Below are 24,052 nucleotides of genomic sequence, written 5' to 3' on the forward strand. Positions count from 1 at the left end.
TCACCCCAGCTCCACTCACAGTTTGCATTATGCAGATTAGCCACTTGTTGTAATCCACTGTGTCGTGCTTAATCCTGTTTGGAGTGACGTTTTCAGCAGCTCCTCCCCTCCTGGTCCTCTGTGCCACTTGTGTCTCCTCTTCCACTCTGTAGGTCTCTCATCCTGACTGCTGAAGGTAAGGCTACTCATCTCTTTGATTAAATCAACCCTTATACAGATGAACAAATAAAGATGAATGGCATGTTGGATATCAGTAGCACTAAAAGTTATCAACTAATTAGCACAATATTTGTTTTTTGTGTGAATAACAGAATTTTGTGAAAAAATATGTTTGCTGTTGCATGTTATTCTAAAGTTTATTGTTCTGTTTTTGATCTTTAATTTTACATCCTACTAACACATCTGTATCACGAGTCTGGGTTGAATTTCTTCAACTAATTTGAATATTACTTGAGCAAATATACTGTATCATTTTTATATATTCAAATTATTCTTGATGTGTAGTTTCTAAAAGTTTCCTTGATAAGCAATACAAACATCTCAACTAAACACAGGTGTGGGTGTGGATATCAGCCAAATGTTTTCTTCGCACATTATACAATTATTTTTAGGTTACAAAGATAAGTTTCCACAGCAGAGTAGTCAGTGTTACTGAGGGCACCTCCAGGGTCTCTACAACCCGTCCTGTTGAAAAAATATCCCACCATTTGACATAAAAAGACGTTTTTAATCTATCCTCTGTTTCCAAATCCAAACAGAAAACGATGGCTGACACGAAAGGATGATTGACTGTAGCTTATAGTTTAATTTGTCCAACAGGAGTCAAAGTTAGCAAATACAATATATCGCATGTCAGCATCCAACATATCAGATGTTTATGCATGTGTGTATGAAAAATAAATGTCCTTTAATATGAGTTTCTGCCATTTCATGTTAACAGCTTTTTTAAACTGAGCAACAACGAGCATTAGGAGTATTATTAAGTGGAAAAACTGCATCTATTATGTCAGCCCCTTATGTGAGAGGATACCTTCTCCTCTAATAGACACTCTGCATACTCAACTTTAAGACTTCACTGAATCAAAAGAAAACATTGTCTTATTTTTTTCTGTGATCAAAAGATGGCTGGACTGAGCCTTGATCCGACATGCTTTTTACTCAACAGACCCTGACAACACCAAATTAAGTGTTGCCAGTTTTGAAAGACAGGCTGAAGATGCTCTGATTGTGCCAATTCTTCTTTCTTTGCAGTGTTAGCGTAGCTGCTGTGAGAAGCTGCAACCATGGCTGCTGTAAGTTTAATCACTTCACAACAATTCATAGAGAGCACTTGAGTGCCCCTTTTTCTTTGTTTACGCTGGTTTGGTCCAGTTCTGGCCCCTGTTCAGTGGTTAAATAACAGGTTGGAGCGAAACGCCTTCGCTCTTGGAGGTTTGACTGTCAGCGCATGATGCTGCTTAATACTGTTATTGTACCAGTAGATGCTGGCTCTGGGATGGACCTTTAAGCTGTGTTTAAGAAAAGGCTTTAGAAGTCCTTTCAGTAATCATGTGAAGCAGATTAACCAGATGTTCGCTGTTGTAGACCAGTTGGAGCTAGTGGTTTGGTGTTAAAGAGAATAAAGGAGTATTGCATCAAAGTGGTGCGTTAATGTTTGGCAAATTACTCAAGAAGCATCAGGAAAAGATGACTGATAACAACCTGCACAAGCTTATTTTACATACGTCTTTCTGCAGACTGGAACTTTTCGTATGGTGTCGGAGGAGGAGCAGGCCATGAGGGCAAAGCTGGAGCATCTGACAGTGGAGGATCATGGGCCGGTGTTTGGGCCGTGCCCCAAGCTGCCTGGCCACACCGTGCAAAAGGTAAAACAATGTCATGTCTGAATGGGAACAGGTACAGAGGACGCGTGGTTCACATTTTGTCTCTGGAAACGTTTTGGGGTTTCTGAATGTTTTGTGTGGATTCTGTAGGCGAAGGATGAGCTGAATGAGACAGAGGAGAGACGGGCATCGTCGCTGAAAGACCTGCGGGCCATGATAAAGGAGAGGGCAGCAGAAGGAGACGACATGTACACACTGGTGCAGCAGCGCTTTGGGGACAAACCGGACTCTCTGCTGCTGCGCTTCCTCAGAGCCCGCAAGTTTGACGTGGCCAGAGCGCACGAGCTCATGAAAGGTGAGTGCCAGAGGCGACCACCTATTAGCCCACAGAACTTCATGTGAAGGGCTTTTATTTTGCTTCTGTTGTTGAGAGAAAAACTCAAGTTCTCGCCCACATCAATCCAACATCCATATCCTTTGATTCGGCATATGCACACATATTTCAGTAGCTTCAGTAATTAAGGATGAGGTCTCCTTTGTTTCGCTGTTTGCTTGAACCCTGTCCATCCCTGAGACAGCGAGGCATGTGTTCATTAATTGAGGGCTCTGAGATGCCTCTGAGTTTGCCCCGACAAAGGGCTCCATTGTGTCCAAATTGGACAGCAAGTTTATTTTACTTGTGAAGACTCAGTGTTATGCTGGGAACGTCCCCATGCCTGTGTCGGTCTGGGGGAGGAGAGGAGATTAAAAAACAAAACAATTTGACACAACTATGGGAAGATGCCATGTGACTTGCTTGTTATTTACACGCGTGCTTTATTAAACTCAAACACATGTGTATGGCACTTTTAAAACACAAATTGATCTCAAACTCCATTACAGAGCAAAAGCAAATGGAAACAAACAAAAAAAGCAAAATCATAAAAGAAGAAAACATAAAAGGAATAGAAAGGAGCTGTAAAATAGAGAGAGCATCCATGGAAGAAAAACATACATATAGCGACCATCCTGTCCTCCTGCAGTCACTCGTGCATGGTTGTGGGAGACTGTTTTTGACGCGCTCTTTACAAACCAGTGTCCATACGTTTTTGCCACGTTTGGGTGATGTTCCCGTTTAATGATCCAAGAAAAAAAAAAGGTTAAAATGTAAACCTGATTATACTGATGCAAAAATAACTAATAATGTGACTTTGTGATGCCGCTGGAAAAACTAACAAAGCCAGGTAAGTGAGCAGTAAAAAAACACATGACCTTCCACCCCATGGTCCCCAGATTACCTGCACCCGTGCTTATAAAGAAAACGCTATACTGCGACTCGTGGAGACCTTACATAACCTATGAAAGACAGACAAATAAACGGATGTGGCTCCTACGGCAGGGGAATGTGATGTGAACTTGTTCTGTAGGGTTAATTGCAGACATAAACAAACTCACTCATCAAGCACGTGCACGTTCATGTGTGCTAACTCAGTTAACACACATGAGTTAACTTAACTGGTGCCTCTGTATCTCAGGAGTAAGGCAGTAGAGTCCTTGTGTCTGCCACATCAGTGGCCTGAAGTGACCGGTTATACTCCAAACACATGATGCCCCATATAAGAATGCAGCTGATAGGCAAGTGTGTGTTGTGGGGTTCTTCTAGGTTATGTGCGCTTCAGGAAGGACTATCCTGAGCTGTTTGAGAATCTGACCCCCGAGGCGGTCCACAGCACCATTGAGGCGGGATACCCTGTGGTTCTGCCCCGCAGAGACAAGCATGGCCGTGTGGTCCTGCTCTTTAACATCGACAACTGGGACCTGGAGGAGATCACTTTTGATGAGGTAGCTGGGAAGCAAACACACATTAAAACCAAAAAGAGATAATTTTTTCTCTGTACTTAGAAAAAAGATGCGTCTTTGCATGTTTAACAGGTCTTGAGAGCATACTGTGTGATCCTGGAGAAGCTGCTTGAAAATGAAGAGACTCAGATAAATGGCTTTGTCCTGATTGAGAATTTCAAAGGCTTCACCATGCAGCATGCGTCAGGAATAAAGACGGCTGAGCTCAAGAAGATGGTGGACATGCTGCAGGTCAGAATGGACTTGGAAAAAATAGTTGGAGAACTTCTCCATGTTTAACTGCAGAACTGTATTTCAAATATCTGTGTGTGTTTCTCTGCAGGACTCGTTTCCCGCCCGTTTCAAGGCGGTCCACGTTACTCACCAGCCCTGGTATTTCACCACCACATACAACGTGGTTAAACCCTTCATGAAAGCCAAGCTGCTGGAGAGGGTACGGATGGGGAAGCAAACAGTTGCTATGAGCTAAATTCCTGATAGATTTATCTCTTTTATGTCAGTCATCCCCTCTTAATGCTGTTCCTAACTCTCTACAGGTCTTTGTTCATGGTGATGAGCTGGACAACTACTTCAAAGAATTTGATGCAGATATCCTGCCTTCAGATTTTGATGGAAAAGCCCCAATGGCTGACTTCCAAGGCATCGCTACGAAGATTTTTGGCTCCGAAGACACTGCTCTCTGAAAAAATATTAGTTCCTTTTTAAACCCAAGAGTAGAGGCCTTCACCCAAGATGTTGTTTGTGATCAGATCCATGGACTCTAAAAAAAAAAATGCATCTAGAGTTAGAAGCAGGAAATGGTTCGCAAATGATTAATGAGATAAAAATGGAAAAGAAAAAGGATGTTTAGATATTTCGGTGAGAATATTTGATAGTTTACCTTTTTAACTTCACAGAACTAGCACTCCTTGTCATGAAAGATGAAGAAGGAAATAAGAGTTGATATGATGATCTAGATCACAATCAATTTGGCCTGATGTCATTTGCCTTAAAAGTTTGTTTTACAAGAACAACGTGCCGACAACACTTTCAGATTAGTATGAGGACAGACTTTGCTGTGTTATGGTCTGTGCTTTACAGTCTCAATGATGACTTTACGTATAGTATTCATAGGGGGAACGGATAAGGAGATAAGCCTGAATTACATTACTGTTTCAGAATGAGGGGCCTCCTGATGCAGTGCCTCGGAAACTGTTTTAGCTCTTGAAAGTCTCGTTTCAAAATCTGCAAATATCATGTGAGGTGTGATACTCCAAATGCATTGTTTCATAGATATCGTTTCTGCCTGTTGCATTGGATTGGAAAATGTTCAATAAACTTTTTTTGTTGGTGTCTGTAGTTTTTTTTATGGATTGCTTTTTTTGTTGCCCTCAGACTGAATTCTGAACAATAAATATGATACGTGTTAACATGAGCAACGTGCACTTCATACTTAAAAAGTTATCACGTGTCTGGAAGGGTTTGCACATGGTTCATATTAGTGGAGTCATGATATAGGTGTGGTTTTTGTGAATTATTGCAGAGAATGTGTCAGGATGATCTCACATCTCCGCTGTGGTAAATAAACGTCAGACATGACTGTACTTCTTTAAGACGGTCGTCATTCTTCTACAGAGGTGCCATAGAGAGCATCCTAACTAGATATCACAAACTGGCATGGCTAAGACAGCAAGGCTTCACTGAGGTTAATTAAAACTACCCAGAACATAATCAATACCCAGCCACCGAACATCAGTGGGGTTGTACGGGCTCTGGTCGAACACTGCTAATTAAACTGGTAGTGATTTTTATTTTTTATCCTAAATGCGCTGCATTCAAACTAAAGCCAAGGCAAACAATAGGCCGGTGGCTGTTCTCATAAGTAAGCAGCATCCCCAACATCTTATTCAAGATCATATTGAAACAAAGGAGACAACAGACCATACATTTGGATCCTCAGCAAATAGTTAGGAAATGTGGACAACAAGTCGCTAAGGTTCTGCCTGCTGTAAGTCATCAAGAAGACTCAGGGGATTCAAGTCATTTTGTATGCCATTGTGCCATCATATCCTCCTGAAATAGCCAATATGAAGTCACATAATGGTGCTTTGAAAGCCCGACTTATCTTGTCACTTTTGCAGCTCAAGAAGCAAAATAAAGTATATGCAACACAATCGCCACAATGGGATTTTATTGTTCATGTTATGTTAATATAGTTGTTACTTCAGCAGAGTTAAATACGTAGCAGCTCAAAAGAACTTAAAAGATTTACTAAATGTTACTAAGCAAGTTAAATAAAGAGGACATGTTTTTCTTTTGAGAAAATAATTTATTTTGGAACACAATAACCATATTTTCCTCACATAATCAGATCCCACACACCACCGGTTTTCTTCAACAAAAATACCCAGTGTTCAGTATCAGAGTACATCATACTGTGTGACCGTATGTCTTTTTCAAGTTATCACCACACTCCCCTTAACCATCCGTCAGCAAGTTTGTAAACACAAAATTAAAGCTGTATAATGATCAGTGTAGGTTAACACGCTGCGGGCTGCCATCCACCTGCTTGGGGCTGAGAATTCAAGATTTCAAAACGAAAAAAATGATTTTTCCAAGAACAACACTGAGCAATACTCCAAATCAAAATCCAAAGCTTGATTTTTGGTTGTGGTTACATTTAAAGTCACTGGAGATATCTGAATTCTTCAGTTCCAAGCAATGTAACGGGAGCCCACAGCCTTGATGTCTGAAGCGCTGGAGTTAGGATAAATACAAAGGAGCACATTCTTATATCAGTACAGTAAAACAACTTGTTAGATCCAACAATCCATGAAAAAAAAATGATCTCAGTGTTTATGACATGTTTTGGTCAAAACATACCTTTCCCACCATTTTCTTTCATATTAGCATGAAGATAATAAGAATCCCTCCTGGCTGCTAATTTTGCCTTGAGTTTTCATCCATGGTCCCTCATATATTTGAATATACACTATCTTTATACACCTATTTTGCCTTTTATTAGTTAGAATTGACAGGTTTTGGTTACTGTTGATCAGAGGTGGTGATGTGACACAGTACACATGTCTGCTGTATGTTTACTCAACACTCACGCTCTGCTGCATTTGCACAAGCAAATAACACAAGAAGTCATATCAACAATACAAAGTACAAAAAGGAAAAAATACTCAAAAATATTTCACTAGAAAAAATACATCTAAATAATACATCCAAACCTGCATCTTTGTGCAAAGTTGGGGAGAGGCAAAAACCTTTACAAGAACACAAAGGGCTCTTACTGCAGAAACCGGATTAGTGCTGGTGTCAGCGATATTCATCTGATTCTTTAATGAGGCAGAAGAATCCCAACCACACCGGATTTTTTTTTTTAAGAAATGAGAGCTGTGGACAGGTTGAACAATAAGCCACATGACTGCAGTTGGATGAGAATATACTTGCCATGAATGTCAGGCAGCTGTAGTTTGTTCTCCCTGACAACAGATGGCAACAGTGCCATTAGAGGCAGAGAAAGGCTTTAGGAAGAGGCTCGGCTACCAGTCACCCCGTCACTGATCCTCATTAGTTCAGTCACAGCAGACTGATGATTTCCAGCCACACTAAGTCCTCGTCTGGTTGAACCTTATAGTACATAAAAATGGTTTTGATGAGGTCCACACATTAAAGTGAACACATTTCAAATGAGAGGTGAAGCGGGCACAGGTGTCGGACTGGTGCTCGGTATTAGCAGAAGCCCTGAGTTGGAGGAGATTCAGCTGGATTAGTGAAACCTTTTTTTTTTTTTTTTTGTTAAACTCAATCATGCCAGCATTTGTGAGATAAATACCTGGAATTCATAACATTTGCTCAGAATAACCTTTATCAAAACAGGTGGATCTTATAAACTTTATGGTCATGAAATTATCTTCGTGCCAAAAAAGAATAGCAAAAAAAACAATGAATAGTGCTCATTACAGTACTATAATTTATACAAAAAACCGCAAAAAGACAGTTTGTAATATTCTCCATACGTTAACTGGCGGTTGAGTCATAAGCAGATACGCCAAATTCTCCCACCTCAAGCATGTTCACAAATACTATCATCCAGGTATTAAAACACAAACTATGGCGTGAAAAGCCTAACAAAAGGCACTGTTGTCAATCACTTCATTCATCATCTCAAACCACCCCATGTGTCCCATCACAGTGTTTAGTAGCAGATTTTAGACCACAGATTTCTTGGCAGGACTTTTGCCTAAACAGAAGATTCCTAAGTTCTTGCAACAAGGTTTGTGAGAGCTTCTTAATCAGATTTACGTTTTGACGGGTCCACAGGTTCCAGCATCGCAGTATGATTTCATCAGGACAGGTTTGTGATCATCTTTCACTGCATTTTTTAAAACTGCAGTGCTGAAACGCCTTAAAAGCTCAGCCTGGTGTGGAAAATAGGAAAAGATGAAAAGATGTCGCTGAAAAAAAAAAAAAAAACCCAAAAAACAAAACAACTTCCTAGAATAAAAATGATCTTCTTTCTTGCACGCAGCATTTGTTTTCTAATTACACAATATGACAATCACCGGTATTTTCACGAACAATCCACCAAAATAAAAATTTGGATAATCTTTGGTATCTTTAGCCCTCCTACTCATCAAACCTCACAGCTCAAATAATTAAAAACTCAAAAACAGCTTCCAACTGCTGAACTTTCCCTTGAATAGCACCACATGGGTAAATCCGTGCACTGTGTTCTCATTATCCTAAAACCACGTGATTATCTGCTGGTTGTTTTGATGTTTGCACCGAACAAAGATGGTGGAGCGGTGGGTCTGCTTCTGTGCAGGAAGAGGAGGATATCAGAGTCTTAGCTGAACCTGCAGCTGATCAAAGGCAGGGGAAAGTAGAAGGGCTCAAAGACACTTGACGACAGACAACACGGGGAACATCTGAGTCATTTAACGTTTAGTTATCATCCTCGCTCCCTTCAATTCTTCCTCTCTGTCATAAGGAGCGTTTAACTAATAGTAATCTCCATACCTGCACTTCCAGGGAAAAAAAGAGATTGTGGCATACGGGGTGTAAAGTGCACTGAATCAAAGTGATAAAAATGCGCCTGTGGGAATGTGCATGGATCCCTTCTTGGATTGATCCCTGGTAACGTTTGGCAAACACTGAACATTTTTTCATTTCAAGTGCCAAACATAAACCCCAGGAGGATGTTATAAGTAGGAAATAATGAATGAAATCCCACTGTAATACTTACTTTTTTCTACTGTACATTTACTACAAACAAACAATTCACCCAAAACAACAGACATTAAAGGGGTCAACAGACCATGAACATGGTTTGGATAATACCAACTCAAAACAAAGCCCACATGCCCCATCGTGAGCTTTAACTCTTGGTCTACACAGGCGCACAGAGGCGTACTCACCACATCTGTGAGTTACAAACATACACGCAAACAGACATACTACAAAGATGCTGCGTTGGTTAAGACAGCAGACTAGGCTATATGGCCTTGGCGGTGATAAGCAGTGAGTTTCTCATAGGTGCATTAAATAAGCACCCACTGTCGCACAGTCTTTGCTAACTGTTTTCGGAGGCTTCTTGTGTGCTCTTTTATCACTTCACTACTCTAGAGTCATACTCTCACTTTTCTTTTAATCCTCCACTCATATTTAGTCAATGCCTCTATTAGCCAAGAGTCACGGTGGTGTAGAAGTAGAGAGACAGAATGCTCCGGCTCTGAGTCCTCGCATTGGAAACAAGCAGGAAGGCAGTTATTTTTGTTTGTTCACACACTGTAAGGTGATGGGACAATAATGGGGGGGGGTAAAGGCGTGTGATGTGGTTCGATAATGGTGAGTAGCACCAGAGGAGAAGGCAGAGAAGAGTGAGCAGTTTTAAAGTGTCTCCTCTGTGCAGTGTAGGGTCAGTGGTGCTGGAGAGAGGGAAGGTGGGAGGAGGGAGAACAAATGAAGAAGATACAGAGTTTTAAGCCTTTTCCTGTACGCAGGAGAGCTCACTCAGGTGGACACTTTGGCACGGTGGCTTCTGTTTCTCCCACTGGCACATGGCATTGGCGTATCCCACAATCACTTTGTCCATCCAGGTGAGGGGCTTGGGGAAGAGCACGTCACCCTCGAAGAAGCCCAGGTGGCCTCCGTGAAGCGTCAAGGAAAAGATCACATTTTGCTTCTTTGCTGAAGGACGACAAAGTACGTGCAAATTACTCCTCCGCACACCACTTAGTGAATAAATTAAGAGCATCTGAAAACGATCCCAGGACACATACAAATATGGGCTCGCCAGGGTTCATTTTATATCTGTTAAAGATAGTGAGGGTGTGTTTGCTTGGTCAAGCAGATAACAGCCTGAATAAACTTCTGGCAGCTTGATAAAGAATTTGTTTTTTCGATGGTCACCATAACGACCTCTCTCTTGCAATGTGGAGGTGATTGTGAAAATTCTAAGATGTAAACACTTGTTAAAACAGGTATGTCTTGACAAACAGATCTTGCACAGACACCACTTCAAATGTTTGGGTGTCACAACATAGCAGAAAGTATGTGGACACACCCGTCTTCTTCTCTGTTTGACAGAACAAAGACGTGTGTTTTTCCATGTTGCCTGTGGAAGCACTCAAACGGACTGCGTCAAACGCCTCTTTACCATTCACATTCACAAATGCTCCTGTATCAGAATGGTGGCCGATCTCTGACTAGATTTTAAGATATCATGGAAAAGCCCCCAAGAGGAGCACAGTGAGATATCAAACAAAAATCAAAGTATCATTTGTCTCAACCTGTCAGTAAAACAGTAAAATAAAATAATTCAATTAAGATAAGTGCACATAAATAAAGGGGTTAATTAATGCAGAATTCTAATACTCTAACAATAACCTAATAAAACCTAAACTTTTACAAACTGAATTGGAAAAACTGTGAAACAAGAGACAAAACAGCATAACTTGGGTTGTGTCCATGCTCCTGCACGTATTCCTGTACTCATAAATGCATTGTGAAAACTCAGTTGCTTGAATAGGCTGAAGGAAGGGAAAGAGAACTGTGTTTGCTGCAGTTTCATACGAGGCTTTTATACTTTTAGCTTTTAGGTGCAGCTATCTAAAATCATGATGAAGGCTGGAAAAAATGTTTTTTTCTTCTTTGCACTACTCCAAAGGATTGTCAAAAGAGTTACATCTCAGATTCAAACATGAGCTGAATTGTCAGAGAAGCAAATGTCTTGTATGAGACCGCAGAGATTCCTCTTCCCTATAACCTTCAGCCTATACAAGCACCAGAGCTGAGATTCTTCTATGGGTGTAATGTTCCTCTGCCCACATACCTTTGGCCAAATAATGCAACTGTTAAAGGGGAATTCCGGTATTTTCAACATTAAGCCTCTTTTCTGAGTCGTCTGCAATGTTTTAGAACCCCCCTCACCGCTTTTTTGATGTTTACTGCTCTCTCCGGTATTTGCCTAATTTTGATTCATCACAACCTGCTTCAGAATGGCAAGTCATATGCATGTCCATAAAGGTCCGTAAAAGCACCATAAACGTCCGTTTTCAAAATCATCAACTCACCGGAGTGGTTACTGGTGTGCACTGGTAATCCATATCAAATTTCGCGGCGAAAAGTTGCTTCTGTCGTGTTTTATTTGACATTTTGTACTGGATGTTCGTTGATATTACTCCGCCACCGCTAAGAAAATAGTGCGAGCATGAACGAGCTGCCAAATAAAACACGACAGAAGCAACTTTTCTCCACGAAATTTGATATGGATTACCAGTGCACACCATTAACCACTCCGGTGAGTTGATTATTTTGAAAACGGACGTTTATTGTGCTTTTACGGACCTTTCTAGACATGCGCATGACTTGCCGTTCTGAAGCAGGTTGAGAAGAATCAAAATTAGGCAAATACCGGAGACAGCAGTAAACATCAAAAAAGCGGTGAGGGGGGTTCTAAAACATTGCAGACGACTCAGAAAAGAGGCTTAATGTTGAAAATACCGCAGTTCTCCTTTAAGGACTGACTGCTCCACATAAACATGCTTCATGTCTCTTTATGAGATGAGTAGATTGTTCATGCTATATCTGTTTAATTTCTATTCAATTAACACAGAAATAGGTCATAAATCTATTCATACTTTTTTTTTTTTTATAATACTCAAAGTAGACCACCTTTAAACTGCGAACTAACAATAATCTCTCTCCGATTGTAGTAAAATGCTGTGGACAACCAGGCAAAATGGGCTCATGAAAAGCATTGGCCTGGATCTCTTTATTCTCCTGTTTTTATCTGGGTTAGTGGGGGAGTCTGATGCGGATGAACACTGATTAAGATCCCAGAGGGCTTTAACCACTGTGCACTATTCATGACAGTTGCTGAGCTGCCCTCAGACAACTAAGTGCTTGGCCAGACCCTGCAGTCCCCGCCTCAGCAGGCGCTGAGTGACAAGTTGGAACCAAATGGTCTGGAGAACAGCTCAGAGTTTAAAAAAAGAAGACCTGAACACATGGGCGCATCATTAAGAGTGACATGACTGCGTCACGATTTTTCTTTCCGTCCCAGCAGCGAAAGCTAAACTTTATCTAGTTTATCCAACCTCCTTCAGCACATTAAATCATAAAAGGTAGTATTCACAAAAAGTTCAAGCTTTCTTAAACCTAATGTAACTGTTTAAGTTCAACATAATCTACTTAATAGTGACTCTGGTCTAAATTCTTGTCCCAAATCCCATTTGTTGCCCAACAGGAAGCTAATCCACTTTTCTATAAGTGTTGCTCTCGAAAGAGCAACTCTCTATCCTCTGTGTAGGAAAAAGTTTCATGTAACTCCACCCACACACACACACACACACACACACACACAGTCTTACATGAGGAATCATCCTTTTCCAAAATAATTATGTTCTCAGTAACTTTAAACATAGCACAGGCAGAGGAGAAGGAAAGCTTGATGCATATGATGATGATGCAGCCAGTCAGAATCTTTATTTCAATAATAATTAGATTCAAACTCCTCATACAATGCATTCAAAAGGAAAACATTGTTTGTTTTAGGGAACCTGTGAAGGTTTAAACTGAAGGGGAAACCCGGTTATATTTCTGGCTGCTGCAACATGCCAGAAAACATTACTCTTAGACTTTTAAGCCCCACCCTGTCCTGGTCAGAGTGCAAAGCCAAGTCATCAGAAGCTCTTTTGAGACTGCCGTAATATTACACAAATACAGAGGTTTACAGCACCTTATTCCCTTTTTTTCCTCACTCGTTATTATTGACAGCAATTTCGGAGTCATCCTTTTAAAAAGAGGTCCCTCTTTACTCAGTCAAACAAGTTTAATTTACAGTCATTAGTTTGACTGTTGGATTGTTGATAGTTATTGCTCATACAGCATTACAGCAACCTCTTTGCCTAACTTCTCTTTTGAATTCACAGCTGAAATGTGAGCAGAATCATATCATATACACAATATTAAGTGATCACGCTTCCAAATAAGAGTTAAATCAATTATCTTAAGAACCCCTCTGGTTGCTGAGACGCATTGGGTCAAAAGTGATTTCTAGCTATGCTGATAATTACCTGCTAGCGTGCGAGGGATGGTGAGAAGTGAGTCATGAACCAGGGGATCATCTGCAGAGTTTACTAGCAGCAGTGGCACATTTACCTGGAAATTTAAGAGCAAAATTCCAACCATCAAACACAAACACAAACAGACCAAAAAGGGAAACATGAACTTATGCGAGATGTGAGTAAAAACAGTTCTTACATTGTGAATATAATTTACACAACTCTCCTTCTCATAGTACTCTTTGAGGGTGCTGTGACCATGGAACTTTCTGTTGAAACAAACACACACACACACACACACACAAATAAGAAGTCTCAAAGATCAGGAGAGTTCAACGCACATCTCAGATATTTCAATTTCTCAACACTGACCAAAAGAAAAAAGATTCTCCACAAACCTCATGATGTTGTCATCGATCTGCATGAGAGACGTTGTTGTGTACAGTCGACTGAGATCAGCATCTATCATTTTAACCGAGCTTCCTCCAAACAGACTGTGCCTGTTGTATACACAAACATACATTTCATTTTAGTACATTGTTCTCAGGGAGCTGCACATGGCTACAGTGACTAAAAATGGATGATACCCAACAATATGATCGATTTCATGTTATTGTGCACGATGATTACTTTTAAGACAGATTTAAAAAATGTACTTTTTGATTCCATCTATCTTCCATGTAACTACTAAACAAACACAGATCTGTGATGGGTTTGTTTTGGAGTCTATAAAGAATTGCCACAATCAAAGTCAACAGACACAATCTGCCATATTTAGAAGCTAAGCCTTAGCTATAAAGGGGACATACAATGCACTTTATTCACAAGTTGACAGAATTTACAGCGTAATTAATTAAATGGCTGTGACATAGGGAGACACTCCCGCTGCTTCTTTTTCATCTGCTAATTTACACCTTTATACAAGCGGATCATTTCAGGAGCACGGAGTGACCCACTCCACTCTGATCTGCCTCTTTTGACATCTCTAGTCCTCAGTAACACTTGGAACATGTTATGTGGTATGATATGGTCAGATCACACTCTAAACTGAAAAATCCTTGACTGGCAATTTTATTTCTCAAATACTTCAATTTTCCTCATCTGCAGTTTAAGCATGGACAGCTGAGAGGCTACTGATCTCACAATCTCATCACGAGTCATATGTTGGACGACCCAAGTTGTTACGCCCATAAGTAGTCAGATCTGCTCATCGGGATATTAAACATTAAACAAAATTATTAGCCAATTTATTTATTCAGTTAAGTGGACTATATGATTAATGATGAGAATTGATGTTAATACCAAAGTAAAAAGCCAGAATAAAGAGTTCCAACTTCTCACTTGAAAGAAGACTAGACATTAAAATGATGATCATCTCCCACAAAAAGAGTTTTTGAGTTCGCAGTGACCTCAAATTCCCACATATATGCTCTTAAGAACATAATATGTCCCCTTTAACTGACAGTAAGGTAAATGCTTGGAGTGTGTTAACCAATATTATGTAAGGAAAGCACTGTCTTCAGCCATAGTTGACAACATTCAACTTTTCCATAAGGACAAATTCTGGCGACACCAGTGCAACAGCTGTACCTGTGTGAGAGGATGATTTTCTTCATGTTGTCAGCCATGAGAAAATTATAGAAGCGTCTGAACTGATCCCACTGCAGGAATGTTTCCTGAGCCCTGAGAGAAAAAGAGAAAAACACAGGAAGTTAGCTTTGTGCAGCCCGACCACATTCCACATAACACACTGAATGTCCTGTTTAATCCACGGGACAAAGAGATTCATGGGTGGAGAGGGGAGATGGTGTCCGGCATCAATATGCAGCAGCTCAGCAACAGAGACAGGCTGAGGCAAAATGACAGCCAGTAATACCCTGATGTTCATAGAAACTCATATTTGTTGTGGAATTTTGATTCAATTCGATGCCAAATAAAGAAAATGAACAACTTAAAATACAAAGAGGCCTGCAAATGTCTGGACACCGACTTGCTTCATAAGATAAAATACAGCAAATCATTTTTCTCTGCAACACAACCTTCCTACGTTGTCTCAAATCCAAACCCTGAGGAATCCCGGCCTGTCAACTCTGCCAAGAGATGCAGGCTGTATTTACAACACAGGAATACAAGGTACCAACATCCACATGTACTAATGCTTTAAACATACCAAAATGATTTATGTTATTTTTACAGCCTGAGCTAATACAAAAAACATCCACACAAGAGGACTAACGGGCTCTCAATACAAATGTTTCTGCATCTGCTTTGTTGCTTACTTTTGAAAAATGTCTTAAAAGATGAAAAAAAAACACGAGTATAGTAAACAAAACAGCTGACAGATTAAACAGCTGAATAGAGATGATAGGTAGTCTTGTGCCTAAACATGTGATTGCATTATGCAAGCACTGATCATTTTGTTGCATTGTTCTGAGCTTGGAGGTGTGTGCACATGAAGTGCCAGTGCTTTGATGAGACAACGCATTTAATTAAGAGATGAGAGAACAAGAACCCACCTGAGAGCACTGTACCCCTGACAGACGCTCACACAACACAGCACTCGCTCCTGGTTCATCCTGTTCTCCCCCAGGAACTTGCATACAATGTTCCCACCCAGACTGAACCCCACGACGACCAGCTGGGTTTGAGGATACGCCCGCTTAATGTAGCTGACCATAGCTGAAAACTCCCAAGTGCAGCCTGCATAAGAGAAAGCACAGAGTTATATTACATGATAATCAATACATGAAGCCACGCTTGAGCAGAGCGGACTGTTTTTTTCAGCTCAGCACTTCGGGCTGAAAGTGCCTTTGCTTCAGAGTATCAGATTCATGTTCCTATGAGCTCTGTTTAAGGATCTCAGGTCTCATTACCTCCATTTTTATAATCCTTATCTCTTAAACATAGTTATAGCTTTTATCAAAAAATTACATACAAAGATTTGTCTAAAATAAGACATAATCTAATATGGAAATCACTAAACCATATTAGATGATAACTAAGCTATGGCACCACCAAGGGATATTATTTTTTAAACTAATGCATTAATTGTGCTCACTGACATTTCTTAAGCTTCAAACCACAGCTGAAAGCTGGATGCAGATTAAGTGATCAACAGACCAAACGACATCCCTTTTGTGATCTTAAAGGCAGAACCATTGTTTCCCCACCAGTATGACCCCAACAGTATGAAAAAGCAGAAAGTGAAACTTAAGTTGGCTCCTTGGTCTCACCATAAGTGAACATGCGTGGAGAAGTGAGCTCGATGTTGGGAAGAGCACCCAGGTGGTTCAGCACAGCACAGCGGTAACCGTCTTTCTGCGCATGGTCCACAAAGGTCCGAATGTAATGCTTTTCGCTATGGTTACCGATACCAGGACATATCACCATGGTGATGTCATCTAATGAAACAGATGGATTAATCAGAAAAGCATTTGCCAGTGAGAATTAAAGTAAAGACAAGGGGGAGAGTATGATACTCTCCTAATAGGTTGATCCCCATAACAAAGGAGCATGGCAAAGCACTGCAGCCAGTCTGCAATAACAGCTTAGGCTGTGTCTGCATACAAATGAGCTTTCATCAAACAGAATAAAAAACAGTAATGCTACTTTTGACATTTTCTTGTCATCTGAGGCTTAAACTTTCAGAGAAGACTACAAGATCATCATTTAGGTGGTAGGATCAGGGTTCAGCTGAGACCCTCAAAGAAAGGAAACCATCATTAAAACTGCTCTCAGGACACAACCGAACTACGCACATTATGTCCAAAGATCAATGAGCCACAGTAAAAGTCAGTTCTATTGGCTGACCTAGAAAACCCGGGAAAAAAAACTTTTGACAATAATACTCCATCTTGTTTTTCTAAAATATCAGTTTGTTATTTTTTTTAAAGATAGAGTCCAAATATTCCCTACAAAAATTCTGAGACAAAAGTTTGTCTCAGGGAGGTTTTCCATTCTATGATACCCTCTATTCCTGACCCTCGAATCGAATAAGGAAAAACTATCAGGAACAACAAAATGGAAGAAAGCTCAGGAAGATCAGCACAGGACGGATCCCTAGTCCAGGATGTACAAACACTCAATAGGTGTTACACGAAAAAACTAGACAGAAGTAGCAGCAATACAGTTTAAATAAGCAGAATTACAGAATATAACTAAGGATTACAAAATATTTGAGATTTCAATGTTTGGCATGACATTTAAAATAAAAAAATAAATCACAGAGCATCGGTAAATTGAAGTTTGTGCTGGACATATAAACCTGTCCCCAGACAATTAGCAAAATTGGACCACATTAGAGAAGTATCAGAATGACCTCAGGAGAGCCATTCACACCTTCCATCTTATGAATACAGCTGACCACAAAAAACCTCTTTAGCATCATGTCTGTTCTGCAGCAACATGAAGTGGTTGTTGGGGCTTTTTGTTGCTAAGGGAAGCTAGACTGTTTATTCCATCAAACTTGCCGTTTCCACTAGCGCTGTAGCTGTTGAATGGGTGCATTAAACCAAGAGTTTCCAAGACTATTTCTGGTTGCGTTTTACAGATTTAGCACGTTGTGATTGTTATGGTGAATTAGAGGAGGACAAAAATCATATTTCATGTCCAGTTAATGCACAAAAGTCAGGTAATTCATATACTTTTTCTTGCCACTGCCATGAAAAAGTGTAAAAATGTTGGTTAATAAAAGCATATCCTGATTAAATACATCACCTCCTGTTCGATGGTCCCCCAGCGGCTCAAACAGGTCAAAAGTTGCAGTGGCCCCATCCAGCATGGGTAAATACTTCCTGATTCCTTTTGGGTGAGGTGAGCTCACCCGACCGAGTTTACCGTACAGTGCTGTTTGGAGGTGACCGCTCTTACCCCACAGTAAGGGAGGAATGTACCTGAAAAATACAATACTGGAATATCAAATTTGAGGTCAAAATACAACTAATGTACTCAATGTGCTAGATTAAAGCTAAGTCAATACATCAACGCACCGTCGGCCTGAGCATATATTGCAGTGACAGTTTATGGCACAGACATGAACCTTATGGCACATAGTTTGCATACAAAGGGACATTTCTGCTGCAGCTTTTTAAAGATCACTTGCTGCACCCAGGATCAATGTTTCATGCCAGTCTGTTGCTATGTTTTGCTAAGATATGCTTGGTACGCATATTGGAATTCCAGTGACCCCTCTTTGGGAGTTAACTGTATGAGTCAGACCTTTGGGTTACGTATTACTTCGAAATGATGCACATTATACTGCATTTCCACATAGACAAAAAAATAAGGTGAACAACCTGGCAGGAGAATCCTTTAAGATGGTGGCCTTTTAGCTTCCAAGTCTATCATATTAAGTATACTGTATATTTACAACGATGGATGATGACAAGAGACAACGTTACATATGTGATGTAAAGTATAATGAGCTTACGTGACATCCTTCTTCAGCACAGAGTTTTTAAAGCTATTCAAGGAGGAATTTGGGGTTACTGAGGTCACAGCCCCACTAAAACCATTCAGCGGTGCCAATGCAACTGTGTACAGTATACAGACCATACCACAGGGACATTAAGTAGCTGCAGTGAGTCAAGGTTTTGGTGACATCAACAGTTACACAAGCCCTTTGACCTTGTAATTCCTCATCTATTACTGTGGCTACAAAAATTACTGCACCTAGAAAATACAATGTTACGTAACAGAGCTGTGAAAAAGCAGACCACTCCTGTTTGGAGATAATGTAATTAGTCCCAGCGTGCACTGTAACAGTAGATTAAGCTTTCTAGAAGGTACTAAGCTAGACTACGGGAAGAAGATAACCTTATCGTTATCATGAGGGCAGGAAGATATGAACCCTGCCAGATTTGCTAAGTACATCGATGGCAGGCATCAGACAACTTATCAGTTGTTTGTTTTTTCTTTCGTTTTTTTTTAAATATACATCTCATGTCCCACAGCTGATAATAAAACACATATATTTCCATTTACATACTGATATCTAAGGATAAACTTAAAAAACAATTAAGATAGTTTTGTAAAAAGACCTTTGGAAGAAAAGAAAAGTCTAATGTGTATTTGATGTCTGTACCTTCAAGAGCTCTGAATGTCACCGTCAGATAACATGTGTGCACTATTGTCCTTCATAGTCATTAGGTAACAGAGCAGGAAACGCATACGTCTGTGTGGTTTAAACATTTCCCTGTCCCTTCGATATCTGGTGAGAACAATAAATAATACTGAATGGCTTGTTCCGACACTTTGTTAAGGAGAAACCCTGCTGAAAACAAGGGTAGAGAACAACCCAGTGGAGTCATGCCAGTATTGTAACCACACTGACATGGATTCAAATCAATCTAGCAATGTCATATGTATACAACACATTTTTTTTGTTATTTCTAGACTCCATTTAACTACACGTGCTATTGGCTGCTACCTTGTTACATACATTTGTAACACCGTTGCTGCTTTATGATTCAATCTTAATATCGTGCTCAACAGCCAGCTGAGGCATATTCAACTGTGACTTATTGGTCAAATTAAACAAATTCCTAGGTTAAAAGAAAAGTACTGAAGTTCAAAAAAAAAAAAAAGAAAAATCTTCTCCACTGTCCTGTGTGTTAGCCAAAACCCCAGGGTGCATGTTCCCAAACACAGCCAGACAAAAACGCTGTGGACTCCGCTAACCTTACAAAAACCGTTCTATCCTTTCCACTGAGTAATTGATCCATTACACAACAACACAGGGTGGTATTGCAAGACAAAAACGTGACATCCCAACATCAGCAACAAAGTCAGGTTCCAGGACTTCAATATATTCAGTTCAAATAGGGGGAATATGTGTCTGTATGCTGAGCATAATATGGTTGTTCAGGAGCCGTATGATAACAAACTAGGCCCAAGTGTATACAAAACCTTATGTTTCACTGACCCTGCAGCTGAATCGCAAAGGGCTCGGTAACGATCGGATCGGTTATATAAGCAGAGATTCTTGTGTGCTTCGATAGAGTCTCCTTGCTGAGCATCAAATTCCTATCAAAAATTACAATGTCAATAAGAAACATTGACTTAATTTGCTGTGGTTAAAAAGAGGAAGAGCTTTTCTTGTAAATTTCCAGTTGTTTGAGCTTTGCTGAAACCCTGATGTAGTCCTCACAGAGATAACTTGCAGAGTGCAGGAAAAAAAACACCTGTTTGCATGAGTTGCCCTGAGAGGAAAACCGGCTTCGTCATAAATGCAAATCCCCCTGAATGACTCTGTATTCATAATGCAAGTGTGATAAACCCAGCCTACCGTTGGGATAACCCCCAAAAATACAGCCTGGTGTTTAATTCATGAAAGAGCTGATGCTAAAGCCAAACATATCCAGTAGAGATATGCGGCAGACTCAGGAACACTGGTGACAGATGGGACCACCGCCAGACAAAATGCTACCTTCGCTGCAGCCCCAGATGGCTGAGCAGCAGCGCAATCTCCATAGCAACACCTTTAAATGACTGAAAAAGAGCTAAGAACGCAGCTCGCAGCTTACTCTTTGGTCAACTGAGGGCAGGACTTTAGAAGGAACCGGTTCAGGGGCGTGTCCTGGTAGATGAGGTCTGGGGGCGCAGTGGGGCTCTTGAGATTCAAGCAGCGGACGATGATGTAGAGCACCGTGGCCACAGCCGCCAGCTTCATGCCGTCAAACATCAACGGCATTTCTGGAGAGATGGTGTTCACGTCTGACTCGTGGACGCTCATGATTATGCTGAAAAGTGAAACAGTGGAGCTCAGTTGTTTTTTTTTGCGTAACACAAAGTTGAGCAACAAACAGATTTAATCTTCAGATGAAAACAGGACTGCTCTTTCAGACTCGCTTTTTTTATCTTGATGTCCATTACGGGAAAGCACGGATAGCTTCCACAAAAAGTATGAAAAGTATGAATGAACTCATAAATTCTGTTATTGAGTGTCTGATACACTGAGACGGTGAGAGATTAGATCAAGCACGGAAATGAATAAAAGAAAGAGCTGATGATCACCGACTTACCTGAATATTCCTGTTGGTGCCTGACAGTAACAGATCTGTGGAAATACAGAGTGAGAGTATCTCTGTCAGACAAGGCACAGCAGGTTATTTAACATACTTATCTTAATTACATTAGCTATCACCAATAGGAAGCTCTGAAGATAGAGTTACTGACATTTACTTTAAGTAAATCATTACATGTAGAACAACAGTGATTCTCGAGTATCACTTTCATCATTATGCACCAGGACAGTTATACTTAAACACAATTTAAAAGAATTAACAAAGTAGAAAAAGAAACAGGAAATATACACAATACAGAAAGGCCACAGTATACCACGAAAAAAGGAAGTTGTGACACATAATTTCATGCAAATCAGTGAGTATTGGTTCCATAAAAAGAGGGGGAAATGTGCTGTAACTGTGTTTTGCTGACACTGGTGGGGATAATAATGCAATAACCAACAATTAAACGAAAAGCAAAAGAAAATCTTTGACTTACATTTTATGCTCAAGTATGCCTTCAATAGCAACTTGTTCAAAAAGTCCCAAAGTGTGAAGAGGTGACGTCACAGTGATTTGGTCAAACCTAAGAATCACAAAAAGCAAAACACCCAAAATGCAATGGGACCTTAATGACAGAAACAGAAAAGGATTAAATTTCCCATTTATGTGACACTTTTGTAAAGATGCTTATTTGTCCTCATTAATTCACAGTCAAAAGCTAACTCTAAAACAGTGGTCCAAAACAAACTGTGCTTTTATCAATAAGTGACAAACTAATTTCTTTAATTTTTATCATAAATGACTGAAGCATTCTGTTATTTATTGGCGCTTACATCCTTATTGCCTCACACTTGCATATTTGACTTGAAACCACATCAAGAGATATCTGGACAGCATGTTCATGTTAGGCAACAGCCACCTCTGTTAATAAATACTTTACTGATGCTGAACACAGTTTGCTATCTGCATATGAGAGTGATGACTAAACAGAGGAAGTCATAAGACTGCTCTCAGACAATCCGAATTTAAGGCCATCGCCCTGCAGGAATAGCCTCGACCCAAGTCTTGCCAAAGCAATGGGTTTACACAAGCATGACATGTAAACAAAAACGAAGCCCCAATACAGACATGTTGCCAGAATATTATCTAGCAACATAAAATTAGTGTCATCAAATAAGCTCACTAAAGCTCGTCTATTCCATGGACAGATTACAGAACGGATCTATCAGGCAAATGGGCTAAAGGGCTGCAGTCAGATACTGAAAGTATGCAACCAAAAAAGAACTAGGTGAATTGGGTTAAAATGACTGATTACTGGTTAAAATGACTTATTAAAAGAGCCGACATGGCGGCAAAGAAATGCAAAACTAGAAAAGTTTGATACAAAATGACAGTCAAGAACTAAAAAAATGACCAAAAAGAAACTTGAATGGCCGCAAAGATACATCCAATCGACAAAATAATCAAATATGACAAAAAATTAACCCAAAGATACCCAGAATAGTTGCAAAGGCACGAAAACAAGTAATGACACAAGCCCAAATTATGTAGTAGATGTAATGTAGATTAAAGACATTTAAAAAGTGACCAATAAAAACACTCAGAACCCACAAATATATGTGGAATAATAAAATAAAAAATAACAAATCTTTTGTTTTCCTTTTTCAACAATGAAAACAAATAGTGTAGACATGCTTTGTGCGTTTTTTTCATGTCCCTTTTAAGTCTGGTTGTGCTTGTAGGAAGGTAGGGGGGCTTTTACGCCTTTGAACAGAGGAATCCATTGTTTCATAACACGTTCGCGGTCTCGTCCATTACAAACCAGTCTAAGGAGTGCATCTGACAGTAAAAAATAACACCAAAGAAAGGTGTTTACATTATGTCGCACTATGTGGGTGAACACACGGAGTCGGTTTAGCTTCAGATCAGCACCTCTCCTTGGTTCTTCCTCTTTCTCACGACTCACAACAAACCATGAAAGCGTTTCGAAGTCATAATACATTGCCGTTAGTTACCGTTACCCATCAAAACACCTTTTCAGACGGAGAAAAGAATAATGGCTGGCTTTTAAATGTGCAGGCCAAGAGTCTCCTTGCATCCCCGCCCGTTGGGATCCACTAATTTATAACAGTGTTGTTCTTTGGAAGAATATCCTGTCCTCCCACACGTATTTTTTTCACATCAGCCACATATTATCAACAAACACATCCCACGTTGGACACATTTTCCCCTTAAAACAGTTTAAAGAGAGTAGTTAACTGTCCACATTTCTGCTGTTATTCAAAGATAAAATGTAGGAGCTTCAGTTGACAAGCGACATCAACCCAGCCTCAACAGCAGCAGCATCCCAGCGTTACTTACCTCAAAGAAATGTCTTTGCTGCCTCAAAGCGACAGGCTTAAATGCGTCTGTGGCCTTTCATTTGTTTATTTAATGTGTCGCTATCGCATGGTCAGCCGGTATAAAGCAGTTCCTCTGTTGTAAGGTGAAAAAAGAAAAAGAAAAAGAAAAAACGCAGCTAGCCGTACGAGCTGAAATAGCATTTACAGCTCTGACAGCGCACTTCCTAGAACAATCTGCTAATCAGCATCCCCTATGTTCTCATTGGTTGAAACTGCATGTGACGTAACGACACAGCCTGTTTCGACGCCCCTTCCAGTATAAGTCATTTTTCTATGCGCTGCATTTTACTTCGACTCAATGTATCGTACGTGTGTGAACAAAATTGTGCAGTAAAACATCCAGCATAAAAAACAAGTTCTTTGTGGATAAAACTGAATTTGGATGAGTGTCTGAAACAGACAAAGACGCCCTCGTTGCACGTGCT

General features: G+C 40.2%; 2 protein-coding genes across 2 annotated transcripts; one reads left to right on the forward strand and one right to left on the reverse strand.

The window, feature by feature from the left end:
- The first annotated feature begins 1,208 nt into the window (after positions 1–1,208).
- rlbp1a (retinaldehyde binding protein 1a) lies at positions 1,209–5,055 on the forward strand. Its single transcript, XM_075470372.1, has 7 exons — positions 1,209–1,292; positions 1,737–1,865; positions 1,974–2,178; positions 3,466–3,644; positions 3,735–3,893; positions 3,985–4,095; positions 4,199–5,055. Exons 1-7 carry the CDS (start codon positions 1,284–1,286, stop codon positions 4,343–4,345), a joined length of 939 nt encoding a protein of 312 aa, XP_075326487.1. The 5' UTR covers positions 1,209–1,283; the 3' UTR covers positions 4,346–5,055.
- An 894-nt stretch (positions 5,056–5,949) lies between these two features.
- On the reverse strand, positions 5,950–23,802 carry LOC142390750 (monoacylglycerol lipase ABHD2). The gene is made up of 12 exons (XM_075476470.1): positions 23,587–23,802; positions 21,722–21,808; positions 21,241–21,275; positions 20,743–20,958; positions 17,936–18,111; positions 16,453–16,620; positions 15,736–15,919; positions 14,810–14,902; positions 13,618–13,719; positions 13,419–13,488; positions 13,232–13,316; positions 5,950–9,842 (listed from the first exon to the last, which is right to left on the reverse strand). Exons 4-12 carry the CDS (start codon positions 20,949–20,951, stop codon positions 9,634–9,636), a joined length of 1,296 nt encoding a protein of 431 aa, XP_075332585.1. The 5' UTR covers positions 20,952–20,958; positions 21,241–21,275; positions 21,722–21,808; positions 23,587–23,802; the 3' UTR covers positions 5,950–9,633.
- Between the last annotated feature and the right edge of the window lie 250 nt (positions 23,803–24,052).

Source organism: Odontesthes bonariensis, chromosome 1 (genome assembly GCF_027942865.1).
Source record: "Odontesthes bonariensis isolate fOdoBon6 chromosome 1, fOdoBon6.hap1, whole genome shotgun sequence".
NCBI lineage: Eukaryota > Metazoa > Chordata > Actinopteri > Atheriniformes > Atherinopsidae > Odontesthes > Odontesthes bonariensis.

What these genes read in the sequence shown, in the direction of transcription:
- rlbp1a (XM_075470372.1), top strand. An exon ending in AGGAGATCACTTTTGATGAG is followed by an intron (nt 3,645 to 3,734) that starts GTAGCTGGGAAG and finishes CATGTTTAACAG; the next exon opens with GTCTTGAGAGCATACTGTGT. An exon ending in AGATGGTGGACATGCTGCAG is followed by an intron (nt 3,894 to 3,984) that starts GTCAGAATGGAC and finishes GTTTCTCTGCAG; the next exon opens with GACTCGTTTCCCGCCCGTTT.
- LOC142390750 (XM_075476470.1), bottom strand. Translation starts at nt 20,951, where the DNA reads ATGAGCGTCCACGAGTCAGACGTGAACACCATCTCTCCAGAAATGCCG. An exon ending in TCCACGCATGTTCACTTATG is followed by an intron (nt 15,920 to 16,452) that starts GTGAGACCAAGG and finishes TCTCTTATGCAG; the next exon opens with GCTGCACTTGGGAGTTTTCA. An exon ending in AAAATCATCCTCTCACACAG is followed by an intron (nt 13,720 to 14,809) that starts GTACAGCTGTTG and finishes TGTATACAACAG; the next exon opens with GCACAGTCTGTTTGGAGGAA.